This window comes from Podarcis bocagei, assembly GCF_964188305.1.
Source record: "Podarcis bocagei genome assembly, chromosome: 3".
NCBI classification, from domain to species: Eukaryota; Metazoa; Chordata; class Lepidosauria; order Squamata; family Lacertidae; genus Podarcis; species Podarcis bocagei.
The window spans coordinates 72,954,660-72,967,592 of record NC_138127.1 but is presented as its reverse complement, the minus strand read 5'-3'; the positions used below and the strand labels follow the sequence as shown (position 1 = coordinate 72,967,592).

General features: G+C 38.7%; 1 protein-coding gene across 2 annotated transcripts in view; it reads right to left on the bottom strand.

The window, feature by feature from the left end:
* The window catches only part of GLP1R (glucagon like peptide 1 receptor), a 103,087-nt gene that overhangs the window by 26,223 nt on the left and 63,931 nt on the right, over positions 1-12,933 (bottom strand). For both annotated transcript variants that reach the window (XM_081186448.1, XM_081186449.1), the window contains 3 exons: positions 12,799-12,905; positions 11,388-11,541; positions 10,081-10,240 (listed from right to left, as the gene is read on the bottom strand). In XM_081186448.1, the coding sequence (XP_081042574.1) occupies positions 10,081-10,240; positions 11,388-11,541; positions 12,799-12,905 (421 nt within the window). The remainder of the gene's footprint in view (positions 1-10,080; positions 10,241-11,387; positions 11,542-12,798; positions 12,906-12,933) is intronic.

Genomic DNA, 12,933 nt, shown 5'->3' with positions numbered 1-12,933 from the left:
CTGTCCCAGGGTTTTTTAAAATGCTGGGGGTGGGAAGAAAAGCCCTTGTCCCGCCCCCCAGCCTTCAGAAGAGGTCCGGGGACAGACTGTCCCCGGACCTGGCCTGAAGGTGGTTTCCCTAGGAACGCATTAATTGATTTTCAATGCATTCCTATGGGAAACCGTGCATCGCAAGACGAAAAACCCGCAAGACGAAGAGAATTGCGGAACGAATTAATTTCGTCTTGCGAGGCACCACTGTATGTCAAGTAATAGGGAAAACATCATATTAAGTTAAGTACAGATCTATATTTCCTAGTTTCTCTTCAGCTCACACCGCGGCTGCATTCAGATAGCAGTTTATTCCAGTTCCCCAACATTCCCCTAACTGTTAATTTCTGCATGATATCTGAGCTTTCACACGACATACAACTCACTTCCAGAAATATATTGGAAAACAGAATAATTTTAGTGCTCATTTCCATGTTATTTGTTTCCAGGAAAAGTTTGCAAGTAACACAGAAATGAATGCTAAGCTTGTGCTATATTCCACTATTTTTCTAGAAGTTTCTTTTACATCTTGTAAATCAACACTGAGAGAAATGTTGGGGAAATGGAATAAACCACCCTGTGAATGCAGCCTAGCAGTGTTTTAATCAATCTGTGGAATACATATTGCTAACATCTGCCCCTATTCATATAGGAGAAAGCCAAAGGCAATGAAAACTGGAGCCACAACTGAAGAATGATTCTTTAGTAGGAAACATAGTAGACTCAAATCCTTTCCAAAACACAGTTTACTTGCTAACATCTGACATCAGATGGAAAAATAGCCGGGACTATTCTCTAGTAGCCCTTGTAAAAAGGGATAATTCAAAAAGCAGCAACACATATAAGAAAACTTGGTTCCCTACTAAAGAACTGGTAACTAGTGAAGAACAGTGTAGTATGTCCTAATAAAGATGTTAATATTCTATTTGCAAGTTTCTTATAAGAAGAATAGAGTGATAATAGACTAATAGAAAGAGCCCATCTCCCATAATTCCTCTCCTATGACACAAGGCCCTTTTGCTCCTTCCTAGTCAGAGTCTATTGTGGTTGCCAACATGCTATAATAGCTCCTTGTCACTAGTAAGGGACAACAGAGAGAATAAATTTAGCTCAAAGGGGGGAAGGAAGCTTAATTTTCTCACCCTTTCGTTTCATTTCCCCTTTTTGAATGGCATGTTCATTTCTGCCTCTTCAGCTGGATGTAAAAAATGCTACAGAAGGTACTCAATTTTTTAAAAAACCTTTCCCCCACATAGTCCAAAGCTCACCAACATTTGCTCTTGTAACACCAAACAATAGTTTAGCATTGCATCTAAACTAGCTCACTTAAATTACATATATCTTATAACTAACTGCCTGATGTGGTGTTAATTTTTATTTTTATAATCCTGTTAGTTAAAACAACTGGGATCAGATTCACAGTTACAAAGAGATCTCTGATACATTATAAAAATTGTAATTAATGAAATGAATACAGTGAAGTGGATGGGCATAATTGTGCTACAGTTGATGTTTCTATTCTAGAATTTACCTACAAGTTAAAGCCAGGGAACAGTGAAAAGGTTTTAGATTTCATATGGCATGAAAAGCAACCAAGGAAAGCAAAAACTATTCTTATTAGATTCTCTAAAGCAGGAGGTTTATGTTTCCCTGACACTGTAATATTCCCTTATATTATTTTGCCTGCCAAATACATTTTTTTGAACAATGAGATTCTGGAAGAGATCATATATAGTGGAGAAATTGAGAAGTTTATTTCAAAACATACTCTGAGAGAATATGGACCAATGCAATAAATTCAGCATTAAGGTTGAAAATAGTATTGTGACTGAAAGCTTTCCAAGGGTCTGAAAAAAGTGGAAATTAAAACAATTAGGTCCAAACACAGCTGCGTTGTCAGGAGTTATGTTTATGAAAGATCTGAAAGGGACAATTTAATTAGAAATGTTGACTGATCAAAAAAGAGTAGTTCCAATAATCTATATTGATTTGTTGAAAGGTGATAAATTTAGACAATTTAACAATGGATAAGTATACTCAGAGAATAACCAGTCAGCTGGTGGCTGTCACAGGCTTGAAAAAACTGTGCATTGTTAAAAGTACACTTGGAAACACAAAATGAATCACAGAGAGACCAAAGGGAGGGTTTAGCACAGTGTTAAAATTGAAGGGGGAAAACTGCAGCCCCTTTAATGGATAAAAATCTCTGCTTGTATACCCCTATCTTAGAAGCACACATACGATAGATTTCCATAATCATAGTAGTATTTTCAACCTTGCTACTAATTCCTAACATTATGTTTGCCTATTTCATTGCAGTGCAGACACACACTGTGCTAATGGTTCAATGAGGTTTCTACAATAGCCATGGTGCCTTTTTCTCAGTAGTTTCAGGCATTCAGAACACATCAGTGTATGTGTGGCATTGAACGTATTTGCTTTAATGTGTATTAATTTGCACTTATTAACACCAAGTTTCATCTACTGCTCTGTTCCCTGGTGAGAGAGAGATTCTTTGAGAACTCTTTGCAGATGAACTGTTCTATGTTGTGCTACAGTAAAGCATCACCTGGTTCTCCAAGTCAGGTTTCATTCTGTTTGCAGGTAGCCATAGTCTTTCTTTGCCTACAGATGGGCCTTAAAGTGATGGCTAGCTGGTGCAGCTCAGCTGAGAGGTCTCAGAATCTTATAATGAAAATTATCAGTAGCCAAAGACAGCTTCCTAGTAGCTGCAATTTATATACCAATGTAACATTACCTTTAAAGAATGAACCTGAGGGTGGGAGTGCAGCTAAGAAATTATGGTACTGTAACGGTTATTTTATAATAACCATTCTTAAGGAAATCAGCCCTGAGTGCTCACTGGAAGAACAGATCCTGAAGATGAGGCTCCAGTACTTTGACCATCTCATGAGAAGAGAAGACTCCCTGGAAAAGACCCTGATATTGGGAAAGACTGGGGGCACAAGGAGAAGGGGACGACAGAGGACAAGATGGTTGGACAGTGTTCTTGAAGCTACCAGCATGAGTTTGACCAAACTGCGGGAGGCAGTGGAAGACAGGAGTGCCTGGTGTGCTCTGGTCCATGGGGGCACGAAGAGTCGGACACAACTAAACAACAACAACGGTTATTTGAAGAAAAGGGAAGAAAGAATTATAAAAGCTAAAATAAACTGCAAATAGAAATTAAAAATGAGCTTGACATATGAAAAACAGACAACTAAGTACTTAGGGACTCAGCTACATTCATCAATTATTATATCACTATAACTGCATTATAAACATGCAACACCAGCTGGAGCTATAGAACTGTGATCCATCGCCAATGGGATTTTCTATTAAGAGCTTTTATAAAGTGTTTCACCATGGTGGTTTTTTATGTGTATAGATCCAGCCCAAGTAAAGGGACAACACAGATCAGCCAGTGGCACCAAGGTAATCAAGGTCAAACAGAAGTTTGCAGGAACGAAAGGGTCAAAGGCCAATGGCGTTACCATTGCTGTTGTATCTAACTGATCACAGAGATACCATGCATGTAATCTGAGTTGTATTCATACAAGACTATGAAGTTAGAATTTTTTTGTAGAAGAAGAAGAAGAAGAGTTTGGATTTGATATCCCGCCTTTCACTCCCTTTAAGGAGTCTCAAAGCGGCTAACATTCTCCTTTCCCTTCCTCCCCCACAACAAACACTCTGTGAGGTGAGTGGGGCTGAGAGACTTCAGAGAAGTGTGACTGGCCCAAGGTCACCCAGCAGCTGCAGGTGGAAGAGCGGAGACGCGAACCCGGTTCCCCAGATTAGGAGACTACCGCTCTTAACCACTACACCACACTGGCTCTTGTAGCCGCTGCTTTTATTGTTTTGTATAATATTTTAAAGATTTATTCTTTTAATTTGTGTGAGTTGCTGAGAGAATGTATGGGTAACCATACAAATATAAGTAAATATATACAGCATCACAGTGAAATTCTTGGAGGGCAGTAGTTCCAGAATATGTTTCTTTGTACTCCATATATGACACTGCCTTGATGCTATCACTGTATCTATGAAAACAGGAATAATGGAGTAAAATAGATAAAAAGAGATTGCTTGTAAAGATACTTCAACCAAATAGTGAGTACTAATTAACGATGAGTTAATATTCACAGTAGTTGTACCTGAATTTGCTTATTTTCCTCATCCTTCCCTATCCTCATTGCCTTTTGTATTGTGCAATGCATTTTTGTCCATTTTCAAAAGTGTGCCCTGTCTTAAGGAAGAATGGAATAAGAAAACAATCCAGCAAAGGGAGATGCAGCAAACAGTTCCCCCACAATTTCCATTCTGCTTAATTCATTATACACCTTTGTTAGCTAGAAAACTCACTAACCCTCTAGCTTTGTGAATGGAAACACGTACTCTTACAATCCAGAAGTGATGTAAAGAATTTTGAAGTATGTTTTTCTTAAAACCCATAGACTTAAATTTATGCTGAAAGCAAAAAAAGCAAAAAAAAAAAAAAAAAGAAGCTCAAATCCAAACTGGCATTTATGCAACATAGCCCAGTAAATATGCACATAAAAGCTAATACCCACCCACCAACTGTTTATTAACATTTAGCTGAAGTATCTTTAAAAACAGTTTGCTGTTTAGCAGTCCAGGTTTTCACAGGCACCAGAAAAAGGACAGTCACTGAGTATGCCATTTCTCTCCTTGTGGGAAACTATTTCAAATGTGTTTTGAATCAAAATTAAATTGTAGTCTCTGTTCTGGGCTTAAGACTCCTCTTTTCATCTCATTTCTTTAGACTTCATAGTTGTGGAATACTCACCACTAGTACTTTACAGGAGAACACTGGGAATAGTGCTCTGTTACATTTACCTCCATAGCTACAGAAGGACAGAGCGTGTGTGTACTCTAGGAAAATATTAATGAAGATGTCTCAGTTAAGTAGCCCTAAACAAAGTTATTATTCAGAAATATGCTATTTCACCCATTTTCCTCAATAGGTCCAAAGGTAGAATCCTAACCTCAAGATGCCAAAAAATCCAAATTCATCATAAGCAAAATTACACAATGCTATTTGAACTAATAAAAATTAAATCTGATTACATGTAGAACTCCAGAACTTTACCTAACATTAGCTGAAATGCTAAATATTTGGAAACCATGATTTATGTTCAAGAGACTTCCTGGTCAAGCCTTACTGAATGGAATCCCTGAGTATAGATGTGTAAGAGTTTGTGCTGTATACTGCCCTAAGTTCTATGGGTATAGAGCAGTATACAAATTTAATAAAGAACAATAACAGTTGCACCATAATAGATTGCCCATGTAACTTTATCCAGCAATTCTCTCAACTGATTTGTCATTTGTTCATGCAATAATTCTGGAAGTTACCTGCATGACCCAGTCAGGAATATGTCAATGACTGCCCATGCAGAAGCATTCTATTTAAACTACAGAATAGGGCAATAAGAGGGAATAAGAGGGAAAGCATGGAGCACTTGGATAATAATGAACCTTGAGAAACTGTCTCTAAGAGGCATAAGAAAAATATTTCATTCAATTCCATCCTACTATCCTTTGCATAACCTGGAAGTCCACTCTATTTAAGAATCTGAGAAATAATGGAAGGTTAAGACAACACAATTTCCTGCCACTCTTATCCCTAAAATTTAATAGGATGGCACATCAGTGCTCTGCATTATCTGGAGAGTGAACAAAAGTGCACAACTTAAGCACAAAGTTATGATTACAAGCCATAATGATTAGGCAATGAGCAATAAAACCTTTCGAAGTGACGTATGGATTGCTGCTTGTTTAAGCAATTCATTCAGGAAGTAATTTGCATTAGTTAACAAGCTAGGGGAGATAACAGAAAGGGAGACCTAGGACATAATAAATTACTCAGGTAGTTCTGATTAGCACCAGTAGTCGTGTAAGCCAAACCAGAAGAAATCCATCAACACTGTAGAGGAGCTGCACTTCTAAGATCAACCTGCTGGCTATTGTGCAAGGTCTTCCTCCACTGGGGTAGTTGCCATAGCAGCAAAAAACACTGTCACTTTTCATTTTCCCACATACAAAACACATTCACAAGAATATCTTAAAAAAACAAAGTAAACATCTTGCTCTTCACCTGGTTATAACTGCCCAAGCATGTTCTTTATCTAGTCACTCACTAAAAACTGAGGGAAGACATGAAGGTGTAAAAAAAATCTTATTTTCTATATTAAAAACTAGCCAAGAGTCACTTTTCACACTATAGTACATTAAGTACTCATTATAGTTTTTGTCTATACCCGCTTGTACAATGCAATGTGTGATGCAACTAAACACATTTTAGTATCTATACACACAGTGCATAAATGTGCTGCAAGACAAGAGAGCCAGAGTGTGGTTTTTTCTGTGGTCTCATATGGATTAAATGCATGTATCCATGTTCTGGAACACAAGCCAGTATTACTAAATCTGCAATGTGTGAATAAGCTTCATGACACATTCAGGGCATGCCTTCAAAGCTGTCATATACCACTTTAACAACCATAGCTTTCCCCAAACAATCCTAGGACTGTAGTCCATAAGAGTGCTGAGAATTATTTTGGGGATGCCATGAGTTTAAAAGCGATACAAGAGTGATTTAAATGTATGGTGTTGAGGTGAGTGTAAGTTTGATCTGGGAGTCAGTGCTAGAACTAAAGAAGAGGAACAAAATCTACTGTTTCCTTGAACCAAGTCACAATTCCTTAATCCCACTGCAGCAAACCTCCACATCTACAAAATAAGTAGAGATAAGAAAGATGCAATTTTTTTAAAATAGCCAATCAAGTTCAGCTATTAGATTCAGGGAAAGAGAGATAATTTTTTGTATATGGATGTTTTAAGATGGTCTATATCTGTAATATATCTAATAAAGGTTTGGAGAAAGAAAACATTTTTATAGCACTATCATAGTAAGAAAAATTCACAAGAACTCTACTGCTGAACAGAAAAATATGTAACTGGGCATGATTCAACGTCCCATGAAGACAAGGATAATTTCACATTCTCTCTTTTAAACCCATACACAGACCTCCATTTTAATGTGCTGTTCTCAGCTCTCAGAGGAGAACTAGACTGCATTTGCTCAGAGTGCATATTGGATCCCTTCCCGCATTGCAACCATTGTCTTCAAGTATTGCTACGTTGAGCCTGCAATCAGAAATATTTCAGGCAGCAAGACAGACAGAGCTCTGCTGTATTCCTCATAATAGATTTTTAGGTCTGTCTAGGTTTGGACAGACTATTAATTCCCCCCATTTCCATTTATTTAGATAAATGTCTAAAGTCAGACAATTTTTTTTATAAAGGGTAAAACATTTTGTCAGCTCTCTGCTTTGTAGGATTTTAAATAATTGTACAATTTGTAGGTTGTAAAGTTCCATTAGAACACCCCCGGCAGAATTGCTTTAGACATTTCTATCTATCTGAGCTCTTTATTATTTATATTTATTTATTGGCTTCAACAGAGCACAATATTTTCATCATCAATATATCACTGTGCATTTGGTAGAGCTAGGTGAATAATTTACAACTGATCATTTGTATGAATTTTGAATTTTGCCAATAAGCTCATTTGCCAGAATGTTCAGACCACAAGGTGAACCAGCAGAAGAGCAAAAACTTGCCAAAGCAATTTAGACATTAAAAATGCAAATATCTGTGAAATACAATTTCAGTGGTATTGGACACCATGTAGGTTAAGCTGTATTAATCTGCTGTTATTGTTGCAACTCAATGCATGCTGGTTCCCCATCCCCCATATATTCTAGACATCTCAACAATACAAATGTTTGGACAACTATGCTAACTATTCTCGATTACTGAAATGACATGATACCACATGACCTAAAGGTAGCATTGTTTTATTATTGTATTTATATATTGTTTTATTATTTTAAAAAGTCTGGTTGATAAGACTGATTCAGAGATAGTGGCCAATCTACTCACTGCTGCCAGGTTATGCAGAGAATGTAATTGGGCGGTAGGGCAAGAACCAATACAGCTCCTTTAATCTCAGATTGGTTATTCATAGATGAACTGTTGCAATTATGATTAAACGACCTGACTATAAAAGGATGCATGCTGGATGTAGACTGGACAAGGTAACTGTTAGGTGGATTTGTGGCTGGTTAACTCGTCAAACCCAAAGAGTGCTCACTAATGGTTCCTCGTCATCCTGGAAAAAAGTGACAAGTGGGGTGAAGTACTGAAGGTTCAAGAAATTTACAGATGACACCAAACTAACACAGGTATAGTTTCATGATCAAGGAAAGTAATAGTTCCCCTCTATTCTGCCTTGGTCGGACCACAACCTGAGTACCGTGTCCAGTTCTGGGTGCCACAGTTTAAGAAGGATATTGACAAGCTGGAATGCGGGAGGAGGGCAACCCAGATGATCAAGGGTCTGGAAACCAAGCTTTATGAGGAACAGTTGAGAGAACTGACTATGTTAGCCTGGTACAGAGGAGACAGGGGAGATGTGGCAATCATCCTCATATATATAAAGCGCTGTCACATGGAAGATGGAGCAAGCTGGTTTTCTCCTGTTCTGGAGGCTAGGACCTGAACCAATGGATTCAAGTTACAATAAAAGAGATTCCAACTAAACATCAGAAAGAACTTTCTGACAGTAAGAGCTGTTTGACAGTGGACCAGACTCCCACAAGAGGTGGTGGATTCTCCTTCCTTGGAGGTTTTTAAGCAGAGGTTGGATGGCTGTCTGTCATTTAGAAGAGTTTGGATTTGATATCCCACTTTATCACTACCTGAAGGAGTCTCAAAGCGGCTAACATTCTCCTTTCCCTTCCTCCCCCACAACAAACACTCTGTGAGGTGAGTGGGGCTGAGAGATGTATCCTGGAAAAATAGGACACATGGCAACCCTATGTGGTTTATTGTTCAACATAATCTTCAATGTGTATTGATTATTTCATACATATGATTCAGTCAAAATACATTTAAAACATTTAAGTAGCCATGCAGAAAATTGGTGTCGCAGTATAAACTAGAATCAACATGGTATAAGCTAGAATGATACAAATAAGAAAAATTAGCAGACACTGTCCTTATTTTTCCTAATTCAATCTAGTAGCAAGCAATCAGATGCTTTATGAAATTATTGATCAGGTTCAGGATGGGAGGGGGAGAGATATGAAAGAAGCACAGGAAGTCCTATTCTTTAAGCACTGCCTTCTGTTTCCAGAGCTCTTAGCAAACATTGCTGGCACAACCACAAATGCTAGGAATATTAAAATAAAGCAGCAAGATCATTACCAAAGTTTTGCATTTGCGACTGAGCTCTGTGCTAGGCGTCATATTATAATAATCAAATTTCAAGAATTTATCACAGAGACTTCATAATAGTTTGACAAGCAGATATTAAGAATGTGCCTGAAATATGTGATACACTTCTTGCCTGGTCAGTCCCAATTTTGCAATGTATATAACTACCAGGCAGATAGCCTTTTCATGGCAAAAGCCACTTGAACTACAATTGGTTGGCAAAATCATAGTGCGGTTAATAGAGATTTGTTTTGCTGGTCTTCATACATTCCCTTGGAAATGAGTATTGTGAAATGCTCAGCTGAGCACTCTCTTCCACAAAGAATCCTATTATTTTCTCTTTGAAAGTAAAGGCATAAATAGAGCATGCCATGTACGCTACAAGAAAGGCTATCATTGTGGCCCACTTGAGAGCAGCTTCATCCCTGCCCCTTTGCATGCTTCTTAAAAGAAGACCATCCTCACCACTGATGGGTGGTAGAGTAGCAAGCCCAAGCCTAGCAGAAGAAGATCCTAACACAAGTATTAAAATGATGGCTATGTTGTTGTCTTAAAGAGGCATCTGAGTTTAGCGGCAAAAAGAGAAAAGAAAGTAGATCAAATGGTTAGTATTTCTTTTACTGCAAAAGACAATGCTACCCCTGCTCCTGCTTCAATTTCATTTATTCTAGGGCACTCAAGCAGAGAAATGCACTTTTTCATTAAAAACGGTGGCAGGTGGGGAGAGAGGAGAGACTCACTTACCCCAGCCAACAAAAAGGTAGAGCCGAAAGATTCTCTGCTCAGAAAAAACAGATAGTGCCAGCAGCGTATACAAGTACATTCCCTCCACCAACAGCCAATAGTAGTTGGCAATCACACAATACTGCATCATCACAAAGACCAAGCGACAACTAAGTGACTCCTGAAACAGAAGAACAGAGAAATTAGTGAATACAGGATGCCTTGTGAAAGACAAGTAAGCAATAGCAGGAGTGTATGTGACACGACAAATACCAGATTCCCCCAGCCAGTACTTGGCTAGAAATGGCATTAAAAAAAAAACCTTTTGAGAGTGTCAATTGTATTTTGAACAAAAGAGAACAAATTCAACAGGAGAATAGCTTTTCCACCACACCCCCCAAGTATGTGTGCACGTATACCTATGTATCTGTCTATGAAAAGCTTATTCAGAAGGTCGGAGGGCCCTGTTAAACATGGCAGGATGGGCTCGTGAGGAAGTAATCTAAAATTAGACAGAGGCACCTTGTTCAAGTGGAGGCCACCTGTATAAGGGACCTCTGCTCAATTTTGGCAATTTCCTCTTTTCTCATTGCATGCCCCATCCCACACTATCCAAGAGTCTCTCCAACTCTTCAGAGAGGCTTTCAGGGAGTGCGGGAGGCAGGCAAGTCCTCTTTGGCAATCTTCCTACTGTTTGAGTCTCTCAGGATCCAAGGCCATTTCTCACAGCTACCAATCAGTGTAAAAGCAGGGATGGTCAGTCCTCACAAAATCAGGGAACAGAGATGACTGAATTCCCACTTTTTTGGGTGACACAGTTCAAATATCAAACCAAAGTGGAATTGTTTACCAAGTATAATAATGGGACAGGGCAGAACTGTTCAGGAATCCCAGACCTTCTGCTTTGGGAAAACTCTGGTATCTTTCCCGACGTAGTCTTTGGTTTTTTGAGGTAATATTTCTAGATGTTTGTTGGGATATTGGAATAGTAGCTAAAGAGACATAGTTCAACAGACACTTGTCAGAAAAAGAATTGGTTGCTTCCTTCTCATCTCAGGGAAAGAAAATGACAAATAAAATGGAGCACAGAGGAAAAGTTTTATACAACAAGAGCACCAAGGGAGAGTTCAACTGTATCAGAAAAATCATTCACAACTGAAATTGTGACAGTTGGAAGACTAGCACTGAGAGCAAACCTCTAGAAGCGTGCAAATCTAACAAGGCATCCCAGGGCACCTTTTCCTTCAAATGAAGATGGAAAGTTAAATACAAATATATTGAGTCACAGGATCACTGGTACTGAAGGTGTTTTGGCCTCATCCCCCTACCTGATAAGAGAATAAACTCTCCCACTGCTGTTCACGAGGGGCTGTCCTATACATCCAAGTTATCACGGAGTCTTTAATGAAGATGGATATAGCACGGAGGATAAATGAGGTGAAAAGGTTCAAGTGAATGTAGTTCCTGGTGCAGTGCAGATGCCTGAAAAATAATCAAGTTTAAGTTACTCAAACGTGTAGGCTGTAACAATTGTCGAACAGGGCAACAAGGGGACTCCGCTCAAAACTGAAGTGGGCAAATGAGTCACTTGGCATATAATTCAGGAAGAGCTGCAGGGATTTCTTCTTATGTTGAAGGCAAAGGAAAACTTATAATGCCTTCACCCTGAAAAGCTCCAAACCGTGTTTAGACTAAAAAAGATGTGTAGAAGTGGAGAACTATTTTGAATTTTTACTAAAGTGGCCACAGGAGAGGGATTTGAAGAACTGATCTTCAAATCTCTTTAGATAAAGAAATGCATTTTGTGAGGCATGCCTTAGCTTTCTGTGCACTGGGAAAATCTGCAGGGGGCTGTGGCAGAAGCATCAGCTTCTATCAAGAGTTCTGATATTTACTACCTATTGTTTGAAAAGCAAAATATGCCACTTAAGAACTATATGGACTATTGTGGGAGCATGATTTCCCCTCTAGGCTCACAATAAGTAACAATGAACATTCATTATGAATCTCAGTCATGCTCTAGGAGAACAGAAATCACAACCTGTCAAAAAGAAAAAAAAATCAACTCAGTAGCTAGAACCCAGTATCAATGTAACAGCAATCCTTTATTCCAGAATCTCAAACATTTCTTCTCCCTTGCCTTTCTGCCACCTAATAACAAACCCCATCTGAAAAGAAATGTGCAGTAGAGCAAGGCAGTTTTGTCCCTCCATCAAAATAAAAATGCTCTGTCTATGATACAAAGCAAAATGTTCCTATACAATAGTTCAGCCATATCTGAGTTAATAGTGATTTCAGGGTTTACATCTGTTACTATAGCATCAAACTAATACCTCTTTGGGGGAGGGGGGCAGGAGAGTTTATGTCTCTCTATTAAGCACAAATATCAGCTGCTTCCGATGTGCAGCACACCAAGAACAAGCGATAGCCCAGTATGGTTCTGACTGATGAAGGCAAAATATTATCACTATTGGTTATAACACAGTGAACTTGGGCACTCTATTCTCGCATTGCAGTTCCCCCACTATATGTATGTAATAGTTGACAACAAACTCTTTAAACTCTTCCACCGTTTATGTGAAACTCACCTTTATGCTGCCTTTGACTTCCCATTTTATTGCATTTAAACGTTTGAGGTTTTTGAAATTTTGCAACAGGCATCATTAGTGCACACAAGTACTAGTCAAATGCTATTTGCAATTTGGAGTTCATGACTCTTTGTAGGCATATCAAGGTTACCTGAACCCCAGGAGGATGCCAGTGGCTATGACAAGGGCCGAGAAGGAAAGAGCATATCCAGTGGTATAGATGGCAGAAAGGAATAGCATATGGCCTTCTGGTGAGTCCTAAAAGAAGATAACATAAGAACGCAAT